Source organism: Puntigrus tetrazona, chromosome 5 (assembly GCF_018831695.1).
Source record: "Puntigrus tetrazona isolate hp1 chromosome 5, ASM1883169v1, whole genome shotgun sequence".
Lineage (NCBI taxonomy): Eukaryota > Metazoa > Chordata > Actinopteri > Cypriniformes > Cyprinidae > Puntigrus > Puntigrus tetrazona.
This window is the reverse complement of record NC_056703.1, coordinates 11,816,516-11,840,058: the sequence shown is the minus strand read 5'-3', so window position 1 is coordinate 11,840,058 and position 23,543 is coordinate 11,816,516. Positions and strand designations below refer to the sequence as shown.

At 40.0% G+C, this 23,543-nt stretch overlaps 2 protein-coding genes across 5 annotated transcripts; one reads left to right on the top strand and one right to left on the bottom strand.

Moving 5' to 3' along the window:
* Positions 1 to 16: 16 nt before the first annotated feature.
* Positions 17 to 14,792, top strand: zc3h12b (zinc finger CCCH-type containing 12B). Of its 4 annotated transcripts, XM_043238907.1 has the most exons (7): positions 75 to 208; positions 3,256 to 3,392; positions 5,493 to 6,349; positions 7,302 to 7,441; positions 8,108 to 8,342; positions 9,015 to 9,136; positions 10,430 to 14,792. In XM_043238907.1, the coding sequence occupies exons 3-7, from the start codon at positions 5,676 to 5,678 to the stop codon at positions 11,905 to 11,907; spliced, it is 2,649 nt and encodes an 882-aa protein (XP_043094842.1). In that variant the 5' UTR covers positions 75 to 208; positions 3,256 to 3,392; positions 5,493 to 5,675; the 3' UTR covers positions 11,908 to 14,792. The 4 variants fall into 4 exon arrangements, with proteins under 4 accessions (XP_043094840.1, XP_043094839.1, XP_043094842.1 ...); XM_043238905.1 differs by lacking the exon at positions 3,256 to 3,392 and having other exon boundaries at positions 17 to 208; positions 9,015 to 9,121; XM_043238904.1 differs by lacking the exon at positions 3,256 to 3,392 and having other exon boundaries at positions 17 to 208.
* A 1,655-nt stretch (positions 14,793 to 16,447) lies between these two features.
* On the bottom strand, positions 16,448 to 22,707 carry las1l (LAS1 like ribosome biogenesis factor). The gene is made up of 13 exons (XM_043238908.1): positions 22,388 to 22,707; positions 21,383 to 21,508; positions 21,230 to 21,299; positions 21,063 to 21,144; positions 20,796 to 20,963; positions 20,213 to 20,259; positions 19,770 to 19,879; positions 19,565 to 19,650; positions 19,273 to 19,476; positions 18,470 to 18,605; positions 18,088 to 18,392; positions 17,092 to 17,242; positions 16,448 to 17,009 (listed from the first exon to the last, which is right to left on the bottom strand). Exons 1-13 carry the CDS (start codon positions 22,528 to 22,530, stop codon positions 16,916 to 16,918), a joined length of 1,722 nt encoding a protein of 573 aa, XP_043094843.1. The 5' UTR covers positions 22,531 to 22,707; the 3' UTR covers positions 16,448 to 16,915.
* Positions 22,708 to 23,543: the final 836 nt, after the last annotated feature.

Sequence of the window (23,543 nt, the reverse complement as noted above, 5' to 3'; positions counted from 1 at the left end):
TTTATCCGTCTGATAAATGGTTTTGGAGCTCGCCGCGCCCGCCGGTGCAGGCCCTGCGCTCCAGCGCTGCATCCCGCACATACAGCGGGTTTTCCGGGTCAGAGTGAGCTGCAGCACCGCCGAGTCCAGCTGCGAGAGCCCCAACGCCGGCTCCAGTATCATCGTAAACATCGAGGACGGCAAGGAAGAAGATTGCACTAAAGCTAAAGTGAGTATGTGCGCGAGAGAGCGCGTGTGTCGCAGGAGAGCTGTGCGAGCACGACCGACGTTCGCCATTCAAGCTCTTTATTTCGCTGCATTTTCGGGACAGGTTTTACTTTCACGGGCCAAATCAGCAACTTTGTTCATTGCCTCCGCGATACTGTAAAATGCATCCCGTGTGAATGCTTCGGACGAGGCGAAATGCTCTTTAAATCACGCGCAGAACTGATGCTCACGACTCACGTTTCACTGAGATTTACCGAGTGCAGTTTGACACACGCTCGTTGACTTCCGAAGCTGCGGGGACCTTTCATAGACGCAGTAGTTTTTATTTTATTTTTTATTTTAAGATAATCAAATGTATTGCTTTACCTTTAAACCCGACCCTCGCCAAAAACCTGTTGACTTTATTCGAGCTGAAGCGAAACGTGATTTGTAGCCGCTTATATAGCGCGAGGCGCTTCAAATGCCAACCAGCAAGACTTTGGCATTTGTCATTATTGGGTATTTTCAAACATTTGACCCTGGCAAGTCTAGCCGGATTTGCACACACATGAAGGACTCTTCGTAGGCGTGATGGTTTTTATACTGCAAAAACTACCATTGCTAAACCTACCCCTTACAGGAAGCTTTATGCATTTTTAGCTTTTCGAAACCCCCCCCAAAAAATTTTCGTTTGTTTTTTTAAGCTTTTTATTATGGGGACATTGGCAGTGTCCTCATAAACCACCTTCAAACTGCGATACCCCTGTCATTGAACTAATTTGTGTCCACAAAAACCAGCGCGCACACATGCATCCTTTAAATTGCATTTTCTATTTTTATTTTTAGGCAGGCTATCTTCAGTGTTAAACTTTTTTTGTACTTTTTATGCACTGAAAGCATCGGACATTGCACTTGCAGGGTGCTGGTCGCGAGAAATGAAATGTCCTTGCTTGGGCCGAACGGAGTCAAGGCGGTTAGAGACAGTGTTGAGCATGTATGACAGTGTTATTGCACCAGCCTGTTGCTGCTGCATTTGTCCGTGTTTGAGATTGGCGTGCCGCTAAAGCGTGGAAAGCGTCTTCAAGCTCGCAGCCTCAGGTACGAAGCGGCCTTCTGTCTGTGCATCTTCACGTGAGCTCACGCTTTCCCCTCCTGCTGACTATTTTGGCATAACCGCACCATAAGTTGCTGCCACCCACCGCGTCTTTAGTCCGAGCGCCTGAGCCGCACCGTGGGCCTTAAATGGGCTTCATCTAGCCACGAGCTCCAGCAAAGAGACTCCACTTGTTGCTATGAGACAACAGCATAAAGCTGTGCGTGTGCTCGAGTGCATGGTGGCCTTGCTGATTGTAAGCCTGCGTTGTGGAGGAGGTGAGGAGAAGAGAAGGGAAAAAGAGAAGGAAAACAAGGCAGAGAAGAAGGGGGGAGACTTTTAAGAGGAGGATGCGTTCTGTTGTCGGGCTTGCTGCTGAATACACTTGTGCTACTTTGCTGCCGGCTGTTTGAGTCACGGAGTATTGTGTGATTTTTAGGACCTGCGTGTTTACAAAAGCCTGAAATTTTGTGTGTGGCTCACCGAAAGGTGACGGGGCCGCTTGTTTGTCCATAAGATGGCCATTTTGGCTCACCGTGCTGCAGTTTCTCTCTGCAGTCAGAGTGAAGTGTTCGGCGTGACAGAGTACGGAGCCTTGCTGTATTCGTTCACCCCGGATCTTTTATGTTTGATATGACGTCTTGGCTTTGCAAAAAGACGATTGTGTCCAATCTCTGCTCTCTGGCTCTTTCTAACAGAGGAGTGGGCTCACACCTTTTCACCCAAGGAGAAATATTTCAGCGTTCTCCTCCTTTCTTCCTTGCGTTTTCATGTGCTCCATGCACACAGACCTCTCCCACCCACTCAGCAGCAGTTTCCCGATCAGTTCCAAAGCCGGCTGGGTAATTTACAGAGAAAGCGTAAATTTACGTCAAACATGTTCTAATGAACAGGGGCGTGCGAACGAGCAGCTGACCTTTTTTATTTAAAACTTGGCGTGAGTCTTGACTGGTTTACGTCATTATTTCGGATCAGCTCTACAGTTACCTTGTCTTCAGTTGTTACTGATTTTGTCCACTTATACCTATACCATAATTATTCAGGTTTTCTGTGGGCTGTTTCACTGATCTCAGTACAGTTTCTCAGTCCGCTGTGGTGGACTGCTGGCACTGACTTCGTGATGCAGCTGATTTGCATAATTTGTTGCATACAAAACATGTTAAAAATGTTCCTGTAATAAAGTGTATTTAAATTATTATTATTATGTTATTACAGTATAATATAATATGATTTATATCAAAATGTATTAGTAATATATTTTAACATTTTATTATATAAATTATGTTTATTATTAAGTTATTAGTAAGTTATAATGTCATTGTCATAAATGTTGACAGAATTCATATAATAAAACATATAATAATTATTGTTCTTAATAGTAGTTATTAGTAGGTATTATAAATAGTAATTATATATACATTTAAATGTATTATAAATATATTTTATTTTGTATCATTTTTAAATAGTAATATTTATTAATATAATAATTTTTTTAATAATAATATTATATTGCAGTTGCCAATGTCATATATATAATATAATAATATAATATAATGTATTTATTTTAAGTTATATAATATACATTTTTATCATATAAATAAAATAGCAATATTGTTGTTATATATATATATGAACAACTGAAAAACACATATATGATAATCATTAGTAATTATAACAATAGTAATAAATAATACAAATATTTTTTCATAAAGAGGTTAAAAAGCATTTATATGATATATTTTGTATTTGTACTGATCATAACAATCATTTACTTATAATACAAAAATATCGTTTATAATAATAATAATATGCAATGCTCAATATTTTTGTAAATATCATAATTTCTACCAGGTATTCTCAGGATGTTTGTATCATGCGTTCCACTTTTTAATCTCAATGATTTTAACAGAAAACTTCTGTCTACTATGCTCCTCTCTGTTCAAGCTGTAGTGATTATTAAAGCCGTCATGTTTCAGGTTTACTGCAGGCTGTTTGGCTGATCTCAGAACAGCTCCCCGGTCCACTGTGGTGGAGCAGCCGCCGCTGACTGCGTGACGCAGCTGATCTGAGACTTGCTGCTGAAGCTGTGATCCCCAGCTCGGGCCCGTGGCTTGTGAGTGCAGATGATGCGGTTCAGTGCCCAGGGGAACATGCTGCTGGAGTCAGCGTCACGACTCAGAACAGCAGCTATGTCACGCTGGGGAGGAAATTCTTCAATACGCCACATCTGCAGAGAGAGAGAGAGAGAGAGGGGGGGGAAAGATTGTATACACTGTCAGTTTAAAGTGATATTATTCGTCTCAAATGCAAACAAACACCCATAACACGGACTCTTGCTCTCCGTCTCTCTCCGCCGCATGTATGAGGACAGCTCCGGTTCTGCGCGTAGGTGTTTATTAGTGAAGCATGCAATGTGTGCTGCTTTATGCGTGCGTTTCGGCTTTGCACATGAATCGCTGTATGGTTTCGAGCGGTGTAGATGTAATATGTGCGGCGTGTGTTTGCGTGTGTGTGTGTGTTCCAGGCTTTCCCAGAGAACACTGCGTTGTGTTAGTCGTGACTGCTAAAAAGCAGTTAGCTGATGACAGGGCTGCGTTGCTAGGCAACCGGTGTCATGAGCGCAGAGGAGCCTCTCGTAGCTGGATGGTGCTATCGGTTTTCTCTACACACACACATGCACACGCACACACTCCCAACCTACACATACACACATCCCTCTCACCCCACACAAAAACAAACAAGAGATGCACACACATGCACACGCAGATCCACATATTCTCTCTCATGCACACACCCGTTAGGAATCGCATAGCAACCTTGGTAGAACCGACAACGTTTACTTCCAATTTAATCTTGCGTGGAAGAAGTTTTTGGGGAATGGCGGGGATTACGACAGGTGTGTAGGAATCTGCTGACGGTAAAGGGAGCAAACTCAGATTTGGGTTTGAGAAAGCGGAAAGCGGAGTTTGTGTTTGCTTTAAAAGAATTTCATTACCACAGTATCGTTTCCCCTTAAGGAAGTTCAACCGTAGCCCCACCCAAAGTAGCTTCTCTTTTTGTCATAATACAATTCAAGAATGCAATGATAAGTTTTCCCAGCAGCACCGTGGTGTAGCCTTACCAGGCCAGTTTCCTTCACATACACACGTATATATATATATATATATATATATATATATATATATATATATATATATATATATATATCATTTGTGTGTGTATGTTTGTGTAGCCTATATGTAGAAGTGTCTGCAGTGACGCAAAACACTAATAATTTGGGACAGTTGGCCTGACAATTGCGTCACACCAATTGTCTTCTAAGAATATGCTCAACTCTGTAAACCGACTGACTTAAATGAAGACAGAACAGTGAGTTAGATGTATACAAACATGAGGAGCTCACTTGTAGATGGTAAATTAAAAACGAATTTACCCAGCAATTTATTGTATTGCATAGGAAAAATATTATATATATATATATATATATATATATATATATATATATATATATATATATATATATATATATGTGTGTGTGTGTGTGTGTGTGTGTGTGTGTTTATATATAAAGTAGTTAGTAGTTTAATTAGCAGTATTCAAAATTATCTTGAAATCAGTTTCATTCATGTGTTCAGTGGACATGTCTTTTATTGTCAATAATGATCAAAAATAATAAAAACGAAAATATTTTTTTTTTTATTATGGTACCATTTATGAAATGTTTTTATTTACTTTAAATAGTGCTGTCAAACGATTAATTGTGATTAATCACATTCAAAATAAAAGTTTTTGTTTACATAATATATGTGTGTATACTGTGTATATTCATTATTTATATACACAACAAACGCATGCCTGTATATATTTATGTATATATTTAAAAATATGTTTATATATTAAATGTATTTATATATAATATAAAATGTAAGAATATAAATACGCTATATACATGTAAATATTTTAAAATGTATACTGTATGGGTTTTTATACAGTATATACATAAGCACAGTACACATACATATGTAAACAAAAACTTCTATTAGTGCTGTCAGATTAATTATGATTAATCTGACAGCACCAATAGAAAAAGTAATTTGGAAAGAGTTCTCAACTTGGTTTGGGTGTGCACCTGCATAAAATGGCATGGAATCTCACCCCACAAAAAGTCTAAAAAAAAATGATGAATGTAATGAATCTTTTCTCTTTCTCTCAGGAGTACATAGTGTCTCTGATCAGCCCTGTGCATAAGCACCGTGAGCGTTTGACTCTTTGGCTGCAGCGGCGACTGCATGCCCTGCGTGCAGCTATTGAGTACGAGAGCTGTGCCGTGGTGCAGGTTAGGGACCATGCACTGGAGCTTCAGGGAGGTCATGCGCAGGTAACAGCTGCATGCGCTATGCTGCAGCGCCTGAAGATGGAGCACCGCGGCTGCCGCGAACCCCAGCCCCTGCCCGCTGCCGCCGGCCACGACTCTCCAGAGGAGGAGGAGGAGGAGGACGAAGATGCCGGAGAAGATGGAAGCAGTTCCGAGAGCGATGGAGAGGCACGGTCACGGAGCGGGAGTTCTGGAGGAGCTGGAGGCGCAGCGGGGTCGGGAGAAGGAGCGCCCGGAAGGAGGCAGGACCCACTCATAGCAACCAAACCTCACCGGCAGCTGTGCCGCTCATCCTGTTTGGACCGTCCCAGCTTCAGCCAGAGCAGCACCTTACAGGAATTACGCACAGATGACACCCAGAGAGCCCAAATGCCCTTGCGTCAAACCAGCGATCGAGATTACCAAACCAAAATGGACTTTGCTCTGAAACTGGGCTACTCTGGTGAGCAGGTGGAGTCTGTGCTGAGTAAACTGGGGTCCAGCGCACTAATCAATGATGTATTGGCCGAGCTGGTACGGCTAGGCAATAAAGGAGACCCTGAGAGCCAGGCAGCAGCGGGCACTGCCGGTTTAACGCCACGGGCGGTGGGAGCCAAAGAAGCCGTCAGCCCAGAAGCATCGCTGGAGGAAGACGCATCAGACACGTATGACAACCTCAGACCGATTGTGATCGATGGATCCAATGTCGCCATGAGGTAAATGAGAACCAAACCCTTACCGCATGTCGTTTTAAAAGAATTTCTGTAATTGCTGACAAGGCCTACATATGCACGTTTTGAGCCTAGCAGTCCAAAGTTAACTTGAGAGGCTGTTTGCAATCTGATCTGAAATATTGCAAGCTAAAAAAAAAAGGTCACGCGGAACTTAATTTTATCCATCATGGGTTGTTTGGATTGTGAAATGCAGTAAAAGAATGCTAGAGTTAGAGTTTAGAGGCAGAGAAATGTATTATATATCACAAATAATGTCAGAAACATTATCTGCTGAAAGTGCACAAAATTTTTTTAGAAAGTAAAAGGTTTCATTTAAAGGATGTTAAAGGGGTATAAAATATATATAATATACAAATAATTACATTTCAGAAAATTCTGAAAAATGATTGAAGAATAAAACACTATAGGCCAAAACCAATCGTTTTAAATGCTAAAGTGAATTTAGGCATCACACCATTAGAATCGTCATTTTCTTATTTGTTAACAATTACATTTAACAGTGTTTTTGGAATTTCCCTTCACGTTAGCATTAGATGGTGGGAAAGATAATCTAATTGCCGCAATTAGATAAGATTTAACAAACATTGATACCAATACATTTGTAAATTATATTGGCTTTTAACCGATTTTTTTGTTGATATACTGTCTGTGCATCCCTAGTCAGTTTTTGAATTCAGGGTGACTTAAAGGCTCTGGACTAATAACATGTTGATGAGAGAATTAGTCAGAACCTGGGGAACTGTGAACTGAAGATTCATCAGATTCTCACTATTGTTGTTTACTTCTGGAATTTATGCTGTTGCAGGAAGTCTTTTGATGAAATGATCTTGATGTTCCTGTTTTGAAATGATCTTAGTATTGAGAAATGTCCAATCAGTGAGAGAACTGTGTGTGTGCATGTGTGTAATTTGATGTTGGTAATATTATTTTGTAGCCATGGAAACAAAGAGGTGTTCTCATGCCTGGGCATTCAACTGGCTGTTGATTGGTTCCTGGAGAAGGGCCACAAAGACATCACAGTTTTCGTCCCAGCATGGAGGAAAGAGCAGTCAAGACCTGATGCACCGATCAAAGGTACCACAGAAAAAAACCCTGCGGAAAATTGTTTTTCTGTGAGGAGTTAAGTGCAAGTGTGTCTGTGTATATCAAGTTAGTTTATAAATCTGAGACCACCAGTTAAAATGCTCCTATGTAACTTATTTTCAAATTTAATGTTTATGTATTTTAAAACAATCGGAGTGAAAAGTTTAATTAAAAATGAATTTATTAGTATTGTTCATCCTTCATCAGCTCTCAAGCTGCATGAACTCCACAAGTTTGTGTAAAACCTGGAGAATCATGTTCTCAAGTGTGATGTGAGAATGATCCAAACAGCATCTCGTGCTTGATTCGAGAAAATCTAACCATTTCTGGTTCGCAAAGTTGACAAGATCTGTGTCGCAGGTTTATGTCTTCGATCACTGACCTAGATATATTCTTGATCATCATGATTCTTCATTTAAAAAAATTTAAATCCCCCCAACATTTCCAACTTAAAATACATTAGACTTTTGACCCATACTGTATGTTGTTAATGTAGTGGATATTGTTTTCCATGAAGAGCTGTTTTTATTAGACTCTATGAACCGCCATGTGTCCAGTGAGATCGTCCATCTGTGCTGTGATGTTTATACAAGTTTGCGTATGTCTGTGCGTGAGGTCACAGGAAGTGATGATGTGTGATGTCACCCTCGTCCTCAGATCAGGAGATCCTACGGAAATTGGAGAAGGAAAAGATCCTCGTCTTCACGCCGTCTCGCAGAGTCCAAGGCCGACGAGTGGTTTGCTATGATGACCGTTTCATCGTCAAGCTGGCCTGCGACTCGGACGGGATCATCGTGTCCAATGATAACTACCGAGACTTGCAGAATGAGAAGCCAGAGTGGAAGAAATTTATTGAGGAGCGACTCCTCATGTACAGCTTCGTCAACGACAAGTATGCTCGCACACAGTTACCGTGGTGACGGGGTTTTCTCTCTCTCTCTCTCTCTCTCTCACTCATTTGTGTCTTCTGCTTTCCACCCTCGTACCCGTATGGCATTCCTCTTTTTCTCTGTTTTTCTTCTTTTACTTTTTATTGCTCTGTCACTTGTTTCAAGCCTCTCTTGTTCTATTTTGTAAATGAGCTTTAATTTCACTGACGAGGTCCAACAGCTAGGCCTGTTGTGATTACATAATTACCTGTTCCCTTACATGTGATCTAAGCCACACACTGCTATCCAAATAATGAGCATAGAAATGCCATAATGGGCATTTTGTCCCTTTTTCTGATGCAGTAGTGAAGTAGAAATGTTTTTGTCATGCATATACTGTACATCATCTGTGGTGGTTTACGTCGCACTTAAGCAAATCTATTAATTTTGTTTAACATACATTACGAATGCAGAGTGCTGTGGTTTAATTTTATTTAGATTTTTGCATCATGGCTGCAAGTAATAAAGAATTTAGAAGAAAAGTATTTTACTATATTTTTTTGCAATATATAAAATATCATATTTATAATATCAATAATATATTTAAATGTTATTTTATTAAACATGTTTTAGGTTTGTGTCATTCTTCCTGTCATAGAGTTGTGCTTATTTGTGTCTGTTGGATCGATTTGTAGGTTTATGCCTCCTGATGATCCTTTAGGCAGACATGGACCCAGTCTGGAAAATTTTCTCCGCAAACGACCAGTGGTTCCAGAGCACAAGAAGCAGCCGTGTCCTTATGGTCAGTACAGCAAAAGTAGGAAATTAATTTATGTCTTTATTCCAGAACATCACAGCATATGAAAATGTATATTTTATGCATTAAAGGAATAGTTCACCCAAAAATGTTAATTCTGTCATCATTTACTCACCCTCGAGCAGTTCCAAATCTGTATGAATTTCTTTGTTCTGCTGAACACAAAGAAAGATGTTTTGAAGAAAGTTGTTTTGGGTCACCACTGACATCCATAGTAGGAAAAATATACTATGGAAGTTAATGGTGAACAGAAACAGTTTGGTTACCATCTTTCTTCAAAAATATTCATACAATTTTGGAACTACTCGAGGGTGAGTAAATGATAACAGAATTACAATTTTGGGGTTTCCAAATATTCCTTTAACACTATTTAAACTTTTACACTTTAATGTAAAATAAGATGAGTGTTCTGCCATGAAAGTCTAGATTATGCAGGCTATAGTTTGTTAATGCAAAGTTATAATATTCACTGCATTAAATTACTTGGTACAAGTTGATTGCTTCATGTTGCATACACTGCTTTACATTTAAATGGCTCGTCAGCATTCACAAGAGCATTTTGCAGCATGCTTTCAAAGTTAGCTCCTAATCACTCCTCAGCTTCAACTGTGATCTGTTACAGAATATTATATATGCTATTTGTGTAGCTGATAGTGTTGGCAAAAGTATCAACCGTGATACTATTTGGTGAAGACACTCGTTTCAGGCATTCCTGTGTGCTTTTGTGTGAGTGCTCTGTGAAGAACATGATGCGATGATAGTTGTAGCCTATCACATGTTATGTCTGTCAAATGTGTAAACACATTGGCCAATTAGCGGGGGTTTAAGAATTAGCTCAAAGGGTTCAATTGTTGGAGAGACATGGACTTTTTTAAAATTTCTGTACTAATTCAGTACTATTGCTGTCAGCAATTTTGACAACACTAGCATCAGTATTAAATGCTCACAGCACCATATCAGTATATGTATATTAGTAGTAATTTCCTGTACTTGCTTTGCAGTAGCAATATACTACTCCAACAACAATAGCCAAAAGCAGCAGCAATTCAGCAGCATAGCAGATCTATTCCACTGAAGACCAATTAAAATTAACATTGTCATATCCATTACCATGCTAAAATCTTCAGAGAGTTGTCATGGCAGAATATTTCTTACATTTTTCATGCACTGTCAAAATATAGTTTTTCCTGTTCCAATATTTTTCAGTATACTGCTATTTTAAAAAAGCAAACAATACAACGTTTTACAAAATACTGAAGTAACATTTTTGTGTCAACCACCACTATCTCACAGGTAAGAAGTGCACATACGGCCATAAGTGCAAGTACTACCACCCAGAAAGAGCCAACCAACCACAGCGGGCTGTCGCAGACGAGCTCAGAGCCTTTGCCAAACTCTCCGCTGTAAAGACAATGAGCGAGGGAGCACTTGCCAAATGTGGGACCTCTGGTTCTGCTAACAAGGGAGACAGTAGCTCTGAGGCAAAGCGAGTGGCACCCAAGCGCCAGTCTGACCCGAGTATCCGGTCAGTTGCTTGTGAGCAAGAAGAGAGACTCTGTCCAGCTCGGAAGGCTGAGGCCAATTCTGTACCGTCATTAGTTTCAGCGCTTAGCGTTCCAACTATGCCACTGACAAAAAGTCATGCTGCAGGCGCTCTGAACACGCGCTCAGCGAGCAGCCCTGTTCCAGGGTCTCTGCACTTTACCCACAGCTCGCTCGAGCATGCGGGCAGCGTCCAATATCCCCCCATCCTAGTCACCAATAGCCAGGGCGCCTCTGTGGCTTATGGTGAGCCGTTCCCCAAGTACGACTCTGTGGTAAGCGACCATGGCTACTATTCCATGCTCAGTGACTTCTCTACCATAAGCCTCCAAGACAGTTTCTGCAGCCTTGAGCAGCCAGAGCCTGTAGGGGTGGGTGGAGGTTATCCTGGCAGAGCCAGCATGTGCCCAGAACCCGGCCGAAGTCATTCGTCGGACTCCTTCTCGTCCTACAGTGGAGAGATGTACCTCAACTCATTGGAGGGCAGCCTGGATGACAGCATGAAAGGGCCACCGTCGCAGACCCAGACGCAATCTTCAGCACAAGCACGCCTTCAAGCCTTTGCTCACGGTTTCCACCATGAGGCCTTGACACGTGTGCAGAGCTACGGAACGGATGAACCCAAACCAGGACCACGAAAGCAGTCCTCCGCCCACCTTGCACCACACTCCCAACACCCAGTCGTTGGTGCCCGATCCAGCTGCCCAGGAGACTACCCTCCTGTGTCCCAGAGCGTGTTGCCTTCCGTCAGCCCTTCCCAGCAGGGTCGGTCCCTAGGCATGACTCGAATGGACAGCATCTCTGACTCACGGCTCTACGAGAGCAATCCGCTTCGCCAGCGGAGACCTCCTCTTTGCCGAGAGCAGCATGCCAGCTGGGACCCTTTGCCGTGTGGTAACGAGCCCTACAGTTATGGAAGCTACGGATTAACGGGAGGCCTCATGCCTTGCTGTGAAAGGGTGATGGTCCGCAGCATGCCCGAGAAGATGGAGCAGATCTGGAGGTCCCCGTGGGATAGCGTGCCGCCTCCACCGCCCAGCGCTCGAGGGCCAGCGGAGGAACCCCAAGAGCGGCACCCTATTCCAGAACACCAGTATCAAACCTACCGAAACCTCTGTAACATCTTCCCGGCATATGTGGTCCATTTGGTCATGGAGGAGAACCCTCACATGACCGATCCCCAGCAGCTGGCTGCCGTCATCGTCACTAAACTGCGCACTTGCCACTAAGCACATCACAAAAGGCTGCTAACAACACCTAGTAATGAAAAATCAGACACCGTGAGAATTTCGTATTTTTGTTTTGCTCTGAAGAAACAGCCATCCCTGTGTAGTAATGATTGGATCCATTAGGAAGTTGGCTAGCATGATAGCATTGATGATGCATTGGTTGTTATGTCATCTGTTAAGCCATATGGGAGCCTGGATCTTGTATCTGAGAAGTTTAGCGTATAACCCGATAGAATAACCCGATAGAATTCCTTCGATAAAAAAAAGTCTTACGTTCTGCTCCTGGGATGGGCCAAAAAGTTGTTCGTAAAGCCGACTCAAAAGTGAAGAGAGCAACTTCCTGCCAGTTTGATGGCAGATCTTGAGAATGTCTTCTTTCGTTGGTGATGATAACATTTATCCTTTGAAAAAGAGTTACTTGAGAGAAATCTCTTTGGTAAAACTGATCAGAAATGATCCTGCACAATATGAATAGTATTGTGTATGTATATGTGTATTCACTTGCATTTGCGTGTAAATATGACGTGACACCGTAGTGTGGTTCGTTGGTGTGCGTGATGACTTGATGTGTGATTTCAGAAAGAGGAATGAACGCTTGCGTACCTCAAAGCATGACCTTTGAACTTTTATGGCCTTACATTGGAGTGACCTCACCACACATTAATGTGAATAGTGCTTAATAGCTGTGGGGGTCGCTGTTTTGCATTTGTTTTTATAAAAGCGAGCACTGGGACAGAAAGGTCGTGCTGCGGTTCAGACTTTTTAACTGGCTGGGCTGTAACTGCAAACTTGCCCTGCGATGTCTGTTCGCACGCATGCACGGATGCATATTCACGAAGCCATTTTCAAAGATTGAGCCAAAAAGATAATCGGTGTGCGTTTTTCTGATCTGAAAGCACTAGGTATGTCTAGTTGGAGAAGTTATTCTTACGTATTTCCTAAATGTTGTTGTTGTATTGTAGATTTCAAGAGAGATGTTTGAGTAAGCATGGGCTTCAGTAAATCTCTCCCAGACAGCATGTTAGCACTATGCTCGAAAGAGAGCGCTGCTCACGTTTGGCTCGTTAGTCAATAACTACGTTCAAGTATTCACAAACTGGGGAGGAGAATGCGTCTCTTCGGCAAAATGCTCCTGTGCAGCATCTGTTTCCTGATTGATGCCGAGAGACCGCCCCGTTTCATCTGTTCCGCCCTGTAAATTAACATATCTTCAGGAAAGCGTGAATGTTATTGGTCCAGAGATGCTCTGGGTGTTTTCAAAAAGACTTAAATTGCTCCTTCATTTTTTTTTCATGAGCACAGGTGTGGCCCCGTGGGGCCCCCGTTACTGCTCGTGGGAAGGTGTGACACACTGCCTACCTGTTTCTTCCTGTGCGACACACACACGGAACACCAGGCTGTTGTTGGGTTGTTTCTGACATTTGGCTGACAGTTCGCTTGCTGCCTCTCTGTCGCCCCCAACCCTGCTTCGACGTGGACAAAAAACCCAACCTCTTAGTTCTCTAATATGAACACAGATGGCTCTCCTTCCCCTTAGTTTTGATTTTCAACAGGGTTTTTCCAGGAAGCAAATACAATCGTGTTTTACGTTTTTACAATCAAGGCAAATTTTTGTGGGCTAAATGTAGTCACCTCAATAGGAATCCACAGGATTGGGAATTTATGCAAGGCAATAAATTTCCCCGTACAGAGTTCGCAATGAGTTCACGAAGTCAAAGTCACACACATATTCAGTAGACATTTTTGCCCACAAACATTTGCTAATGTAGCCGCACTTTTAGTAGTACTTTTAGTATTATTCATATACCTGCGCAGCATGTTTCAGGTCTAAATGTGTATTTTTGTTTTAGATGGAAGTGTTTTTACAGTTGGGTTTCTCCTTTTCCCCTTCTCCTCTGAACCTAGGAGCAAACAATCCTGAAAGAGATGTTTCTAGAGCAATCTAGAAACTGATTTCTTGTAAATTATGACATTGCTGTCCGCTGCTTATGCTCCGAGGTTCAGACTCCTGTGCAGTTGAGCAGCAAGCTATCACACAACAAATGTCCAGAAACGACCTTTTGCTTGTTGATACAAATTGTATCTATTTCTTGATTGTAAAAATATATATATATATATTTCTGAGCTGTACATTATCACTTATATGAGTATATATATATCTATATATATTTAAAAAAAAAAAAAGCTTAGTTTTGTTTAAAAAAAAAAAGGATAAAGAAATATAATGCCATAATGTCAGTGATACCGTGTGTCACTCGAGTAGCCCATAGAGATGGCTTATTTCCTGCCGGGCAGACCACTACAGACAGGGATCTCTCTCTCTCTCTCTCTCTCTCTCTCTCTCTCTCATTTCTTTCTCCATCCTCTCATACCTCCTTCACTTCTCCATGCCTTGAAATTGCTGTTTGATGATTATTTTGGAAAGTGAAAGTTTACCTCAGCAGAGCTGACTGAACGATTTGTAGGCCGTGGCTTTATATATCATCCTTCAGTCTCTCTCTGTTAGAGGTGTAGATTCAGGAGAGACACATTCTGACACAATCTGTGTTCTCCTAATATATTTTTTCGCTGTAAATATCGGAAATTAATGTCAACCCTCTTGTATTTGCACAGTATTAGTGCATTCACATACATAAAGACACTCTACCAGCTTATCCGAGCAGGATCTCTCTCATACACACACTTAGACTCGATGGGTTGCCTGACAACCACAGTCAGCTGATCACATGCTATCATTAGTATTGATGAGACTAATGTAAAATGTTGACTATTGTGTGCGTTAGTGTGAATTTATGGTAAATTCACCAGTTTCACCTGTAACATAGTTTACCTTCTACAGTGAAGACATGGAGGCACGTTCCAGGTTGATGACATGAGACTTTAATTGAATTGAATTTGCACAATGTTTATTTTATTAGTTTTTTTTTTAGCAGCTAGGTGAGATTGAGCAGCTGAAGTTGATGCCACATGCACACACGTTCTCTCATGAGTGAAATGTGAGCTTTATCCGAGTGTCGTACTGAAAGATGTCCACACAAAAACACATGAACACGCACCTCGTAACCTGCCTTACAGTTTAACTAACATTACTTTGGTTTGTGAGAGTCGAGCACATTCTGACTGCGCAGCGCCGAGGCGTTGTGCTTCTGGATTGGGTTTTTTTCTTTTTTCATAAGCAGAAGTGCTAATGAGAGGATGAAGTTTTTCGGTTTCAGCTCTTTTTCTCTATTGGTGTCTGAATGGACAACCTGATTTAACTGCACGAACTGCCAGTTTTTCTGATTTAGTTTGACTAGAATGTCCAAGAAGAATCTACCGGACAACTGGACATGCCCAAAGGAGAAAAAAAAAAACGTAAGGAAAAACACTCAAAACGGGCATTTCAAACTGTCAGAAGAGGTTTCTCCTATGGCCGGTTGCAGAGCTGATGTAATCTGTACATTTATATGTATGTTTTCGATATTGAATAACTTACACCAGCTATAACTCGCTCACACAAACACTCACCAACAGATTGATTCTCAGGAACTAACAGATGTATTATTATTTCAGCTCCTTTATGAAAGATATTATCTTTGATGTTTGCTCTTCTAAAACCGCGGCGATTTGTGAAGTAGTGTGGATGATCTTGAAAATGTGTTCTTAAATTCGAGTTTTGCCATTCATTTAACATTTCCCCCTTGTATTGTGGGTTTTTTCGCGCCTTTGCAGGTTGACTGAGTGGTCTTAACACTTTTGAGTCTCGTGCTGTGATGATTACAACATACAATAGTATGTTTTACTCTCTACTGAATGAAACATGTTGCTTTTGAACTTGTTTTCAATATGACAAAAACACGAACCAAAAAAAAAAAAGAGAAAGAAAAAAAGAAAGTGAAAGGGTGGAAAAACTTTATAACGCTTTGGGTCTGTGGACTCAAACAAAATGTAAGTCTCAATGACAAAAGGTGTTTGTTCCTCTCAATAAAGCCAGACTCTATTTGGTTAACTGTTATCATGTCTGTGTTTCTCTTGGTTGCTTGTTTGACTGCAGATAGAAAATAGAGAGGAAGTAAGAGATTGCAAAACATCAGACTAAATATAACTATTACTCAATTCATACAGAGGCCCAAGTCACAATTCAAATTTGATTGGATTAGAAATAAAACCTCAGTCCAAGTGGCAAATTATGCTAGAGTGAACGTTTTCGGATTATTTTTATCAGTTTATCCCACAGACATTTTTAATGGACTTATGTTCACACAGGTGAAAAACATGTTGCACAAGGAACTTTTATGAAATGTTTTCTTACTATATATTTTTTTTTATTTAAAGCCAGTTGTAAATGCTTTTGAAATAAGAATCTTATGCTCAACAAGGCTGCATTCTTTTCAGCAAAGTTATTTGGGAAATATATTACAATTTAACAATTTTTCTCTATTTTAGTACATTTTAAAATGTGTGACCGCAATGCTGAATTTGTTCAGATTTAGCACGTTCAATATTATACCCAAATTACAGTAAACGGGCCCTGACAAACAGCAAAAACGTAACAGATGAGTGCACGATACAAAATGAAATTTATTTGGCAACTCCGTGTTCAAAAATAATGTCATGTAATTTACAACATTTCTCAAACAGCACCAACTTCTTCATTAGAACCTCACGAGACATTGCTCATAAGAGTTTCACTTCTGGATGGTTTGAACAGACACCAAGAGCTGAGCTAATCAGACTGCAGCCTGTACTGTAATAACATTAGTGTGAGACAGACCACCTCTATTCATTCTAACAAAGATGGACATGAATTAAGAAAAACAGCTGACTGTTTCCAACCATGCATGGTCATGTCAGATGCAAACAGAGAGATTGGAAATGTGTGTGTGTGTGTGTGTGTATGTATGTCTAGAAGAGCCTCAGTCCAGCTTAGCCCTCAAGTGTTTGTCTTTAACATCATAGGGTTCATAGTTCAAGGTCGGCGGTTCAGCATCTTCTGTCTGCTGAGTATCTTTGTGTGTGTGTGTGTGTGTTAGAATAGTTGGAGTCCAGCTTTTAGTTTGCTCAAATCACTGTGCGTCCAAAGCGCCCCTTCTGCTCCACTGGATCTGCTCTGAATGGGACCACTGACGATAAAGATGCATTTTTATGAAAAGAGTATTACAACATATTAAGGTGTGCCTTTAAAAGTTTTGAAACTCCTCTCACCTCCTGTTGCCATGGTGCTGGAGGAGCCGATCTAGCGCCACCTGCTGGTCAAACACAGTAAACGTAGAATAACACTCCACCATTAAACAGGAGGGGTCCTCCGGCTGCCCTGGAACCTTTCCTAGCGGGTACTGTTTCCAGGGGACTTTATCTGGTTGAAAACAAGAACACTAGATTTAAAGAGACAAACTTTTAGAATTTATTAATTTTATCAACTACAGCTATTTGAGGTGAAAAATAATCCTTATCAGTGATTGGGCAGATTTTTGAGCTGTCACTCTTCTGCTTCACATTAAACACTAGCTGACATTACTTGTGCACACTGGTCCTAGTATTTAGGGTCATGGAGTCTGACTGCCCTCATGTGGACGTTGGTCTACATTTACGAATGAATGTATTATTCAAGTAACAGGCGTTGAAGCAATTTCATTTATTTATAATAAGCTACAGACATTCTGCAACACAAACATCCTGTTTGGTAAACAGAAGGCAATCCATAAACTAACTGCAGTGTTATTTATACACTATATTAGTTTTTACAAACATTTTGTTGGCTTTTATTTTTTTAGCTTTCGATTTTTATTTTGTTATTTTTCTTAATTCTAGTACTGAATGTAGTTTTAAAATGTTTCCATGGCAACTAGCCCATGCAAAATAACTGAAGTTTTAATATAATATTTTGTTCAAGTTCCATATCAATAAATTCAAATGTATTAATGGTTGTAATTTTAGTTAACAGCATGGAAGTAAAATGGAAAGGTCTTAGGCTAAAATGGTCACATATGTAAAAAGGAAAAAAATGAAGGCTTTTATGAGATAGTAATTAAAAGAACTATCTAAAGTAAAAAGTTGAGTTAATTACTAGTTAAAGTAAAAAGTTAAAGTTGAGTTAAATGTAATGAATCAGGCTCATACAGCCTCGTTATGAAACAATTGAAAATTTTTTAAAATATGAAATACTTCACAAAAAGCATCAGATGAGGATGCGAGTGTTACCTGCGCACACAGTCCATGCTGACCCTCGTAACGCAAAGTTTCTCTCCTGCACAGTTTCTGCACTTAGGTTTTCCTGGAGGTCCTCTGTGGGCGGAGCCTGCATGGGACTGGGGGTGTGGTTAGATTGGGTTGTGGCATTACTCTTGAGCCTGTCCTGAAGGTTTTGCAGGGTGTACACAGGCTCAGCTGGGTCTGAGGGTCCGGGGGACGTGATTTCATGGTAACCCTGTGTGTAAATGCTACAGAGCCGGAGCAGGTTCTGCTGGGCGTCATGTGGGAGGGGCTTATCCATGTCATTCAAAATCCTTCAAAGGCAAGTTAGATTAGATAAGTTACTTTCAACTATACTTTTTGTGTAAATGTGTGTGCACTTTTTACTCACTGTCGCAGAAGGAACGGTGTAGCTGGGCATGGTGCGTTTACACATGTAGAAATCAGATTCTGCCATGGAAACTGTAATCTGTTTATGAAGATCCTTTCCTTGGACATTTTTAGTCGCTTGTGAGCCTTTAATTCACCTACCACACACATAGAGTTTGTTAAAAAGAAGTGAACAACTATGTTTTAAAGTTTAAGAAAGCATTTTTAAAACCACGGGTCACAGTTACTAAACACCAAGCATGTGTGAAATCTATATACAAATGTTTTCACCAATAAATGATTCACCAATACCACTCATATTAAAATTAATTTATATGTATGAATGTAATATACATACAGCTGTCTAATAAGATACCTGTGCATATAAATAACAAATACCTCATGCATTAATTAGTGAATGAGACCTAAATCATAAAGCTTTTAAAAGTATAAACAATAGGTAAAGTTTAAAAACAAAAGGCTAAAAAGGCACTTTTTTTGGACATTTTCTGGTTTGCTTTGGATTATTTTAAGAAATCTGATTTTCGCAACAAAAGTTATTACATATTTTTGGTTAAATAATGATGAAATGTTTAATACTTAAAATGTTGGTTTAATTGAGCACTTTAAAATGAAAACAAAAGTCTATTTAGTCCTAATATAGATGCTATTTTTGAGTGACATGCAATAAAATTAATATGACATAGCTAAAATATTTGATTACCCACATTCTTCAAAGTATTTTTTGTGTGATTACCAGCTTGAAACAACTTGAGGGTGAAAAAAATAATTGCATTTGAATTTTTGGGTTTCTCGGGTTCTTACTTTTGCTGTTGCAGAGTAATATTTCGGAGATCCAGGAGGCGATGTAGTAAGTTCTGTGACTGGATGGCTCATCCGAGAGCTCAGCGAACAGTTTATCAAGGATCAGATTTACAATGATGGACGAATTCAAGACCTTCAAACATGGCAACCAGAACTGCAAAAACACTCGAGGAAGACTTGGGGCTGACATATCCACAGAGTCCTCTACAAAGAAAGAGAGAGAGAGAGAGGTTAATTTAATTTACACGAGCTAAGTCCTTCATGCTTTAGTGCTTTATGAACTTATCTGTACCTGAGGGGTCAATATCCAAAGACTCCAGTTGTTCTGCAGTAGGAATGAGGAATCCATCCTGCATTAAAACATCAATGAGGACATCTCTGCAACAGAGACAGAACAGATGGCAATGAGACACGATCTTAAAACATATCAGAAATCTAGACTTGCTCAGTTGCTCTCACACACACACACACACACACACACACACACACACACACACCTGGCCTCCGTGGCAAAGTGTTTGATCTGCGTCAGGATCCAGCTGAGATCAGCGCTGGCATCCGGCCACACACCACGCTGCCCGTCCTGCTTTGCCAGCTCTTCATACGTCTGCCAAGCACACCAAAACAACGGGCATGAGCTAATTAACAACTTGAATTAATAAAGGTAACGTCCTTGAAAGATTTTAGCTCGTCTGTACATTGTTACACACATAGCAAAAACACTCAAGTTTCACCTACTGTTTTCTGAGCGTGGCGTAATCAGACATGCCAATCGTTTGAAATACTTTTTGCATATTATATAGTAGTGGAACAGATACAGTTGGACACGGGATCTTTGTATGTGAAGAATTTTAACACGTGTCATCTGACGTTTCAGAAACACAAGCTCATACTGCTCTCTGCTGGTGTTAGATGGGATAACACACAATGTGAGACTTACCTGAAACTGTTCTCGTTCATAAGAGATGAACAGTTCTCGGATTTTTTCTGAAAAATACAGAACAAAGAGAAAATATTATAATATTTAATATTTTAGAACTATGACTTTTTCCAGTGAGAGCTTGATATTGCAAACTTGTGTGACTTACACACTGGTTTATAGTGCAAACTGTTTTACTGGATGCCGTACTTTGTTGCTTTTTCCACCATTCTTTGATTCTTACATTTGAATAGATCATTTCATATAGCATTTTACACTTTTAATTCTAAACAGTTCGAAAGCTTTGCATTTAAGAGACATTAAATTTTGAGTGTGAGTACAGTTTTCCATCCCACATCTCTCTCCTTCACGCACATAAACTGATGGCCCCGGTTTCACAGACAAGGCTTTAGCCTAAGCCTAGTCCTAGCTTAAAATGTAATTCAGCTGAATAAAACATGCATTAAACGATCTCAAAATATATCAGTGCATTTGTTTAATGTTTAAGTCAAATTTCTAAAAATATATTTCTTAAATATGCCCTAATCCTATCTTAGGCTATGAAACCGGGCCATAGAATTGTATGCATAAAACAGCTACTCACTGTGTGCCTCGATCTCTTTCTGTCTATAGAGCAGCTCTTCCTCATTCCGTTTAGCAAACTCCTCTTCGTCCTCCTCTTCTGATGAGGAGTTCCAGTCCTCCGCCAGCTGACTGCCCATCTGGCGAGACCAGTACTCCTGATGCAACCAGTCAAGCACAAATCCACAACCTGAAGAAAGCACAGACAAACACAGACCCAATGCACAGATTTAAACACTACAATAACATATGCAGCAAACACAGAAGTCACACTGTAAAGGTCTCTCACCTTTTCTGCACCAATTTAATGATGGGAGTCTGCGATGTGTCAGATCATGCCTGAGGTTTACCACCCACTCTGGAATATTTAGCTGTCAGAGAGACGAACTGCAGTTAGATTACGGTTACATCAGATTAAGAAAGACATTCATCATTCTGATTTGCTGCGTGACTTACTTTCCCAGCTAACCTTCGTAAGGGTCTGGCGACTCTTTTCTGTTGCCGTTCTGTGATTTGATTTACAAACCTGAAACACAATCGTACTCGTTACTCCAGTAAAGTCACATTTGATCTGATTTGTATGGTGCACTTAATGGACGATAAACATACCGAACCAACGCCATGCCGTACAGCAGCACTAGATCGTTGGCCTCCAGCTGACCTGTGCTGTCCAGAACCTGACAACGAACCAGGTCCGCCGTGCTGTCCACAGCCACTGGAGTGCTTTGTCCAAACCTGTGGCAACAATCAGCATATCAGAGACGCTGCTCCAGACCGGTCCTAACAAACTAGATCAGACATTTTCAAAATGGGGTGCGGAATCTCCAGACGAGACAAGAATTCTAATTAAAATAAATACACTAATAATAATATAATACACTGATGCAGTAATTAATTTTAATAATAACAGATTTAACAGAAGAGTATTATAGTGATTAGAAAAAAATATGTAAAAAAATAAATATTTTCATAGTAATGCTTTTTTTAATAGTACAAATTGTTTGAAGTATATACACAAAAATAAACTGCCTTTTATATTTTATGAGGGGGTCTCGCCCAAAAATGTAGTCATATTTGTGAAACTGTGGCGCATTTAATACATTGAGAACATATGAATTAGTTATTTTAACCTGCTCCATGTAAGAGTAGCTAAAATTTAAGCAGCAATCTTACAAAACTTGTCAAAATAATGCCAAAACTCATTTCAAAAACAAAATAACACCCCAATATTCCAGTGTAATCAACTGTTAGGATTCTCTAAACTGCTTGTACTTGGACATTAGGACAGATTAGGCATATTTATTGTCTGTGTCGTAATTACTTGTAAACTGTAGTTTACTACAGATTCCAAATTACATGATAAAAAAATAGTACCATTATTAAAAATAATTTATTAAATTACAAATTTGTGGTAATATATAAGCAAGATTTAAAAGTTAATTAAATCTTTAAATCAATTAAATAAGTTAAGACAGAAAAGAAACCAATACACGAGCTGGATCATCGGTTGTCACGTGATCCACCAAAAGGCGATCGCAACATCAATGTGTGCGAGACATCACAGATCACAGGTCACAGTTACAGCAGATCGACCCCTGACCCTGTCCACCATACCTGCCCTTCCACGCAGAGATTCTGTGCAGAGCGTGTTTCTGCAGCGCGGGCTCTTTGGAGAACAAATACTCCAGCACATGCTCGTACTCCGCTTTGTTCATCCAGGCCACGACGTGACGCGTCTTCCCCTCCTTCTTCTTCATCTTTAGATCTCAGACTTAATGCTTGTGAACGATGCAGTATCTGGGATCGCAGCAGGAAGACAAGTCTGTGCCGTCAGACTGAACGAAAAACAAAACACGCGAATCTTATTTCCGAACACATCACTGTCCTACGCCCCGCCAGCTGTGCGGCAGCTTAAACGCCCCCCTTTGCACAAGCGATGAACAATGGTTCCGTACACTACACTTTCTGCAACAGAAGAGAATTTTTTAAAATGGAGGTGGGAATAACAATGTTAAATGCATTTAAATAATTGTTCACGTGTAGTCCATGGCAAAGTTTCTCAAACTCTTGCTCAATTAAAATAATTCAGCATGGCATTTATACAAAACTGATATGACCATGACCAGTCATTTTTTTGATAGGTAAGTTTCAGTAAAAGCAGTGACACTAAAGCACCAGCTTTTCTGATAAACCCTTCCTGTCTAGATGTCACACAATAATACCAAGAGATTAATTCGAACTCTTTATAAAACATCACAATAATTTTCAGATCTACCAAAAAGTAACATGCTTCTGTGATGTATTTGAAACTGGTACTATAATGGTACTTAAATATAGAAATCATTTAGCATCATTGTCTATTATATTAAATTACCGTGGTATTACATATAATTCTGCGACTGGACCACCACAGAACTTTCTATACGAGAAACCAGCCGATTGTATGATCCTCCAGGGAGAATCTATAGAAGATAATATTCATAATTTGCCATATTTAGCTATCTTTTTAGACATTTGTAAATTAACTTGGCAATTAGGTTTATGTGTTTTGAAAATGATCCTATTTAATAAAAGCACTTCTAGTAGGCTCACATTAAAAACCAAAGAATATTTGGTATTAAAGGTATAGTCATAATAGTCTAATTTTGTCTAAATCTGAATGTAATTGTAATATGCAATCCTAGACCACAAATCCAGTCTTAGCAAATTAGCAAAACAATACATTGTTTGATCCATTGTTTTCCTTTTATGCGAAAAATCTTTAGGATTA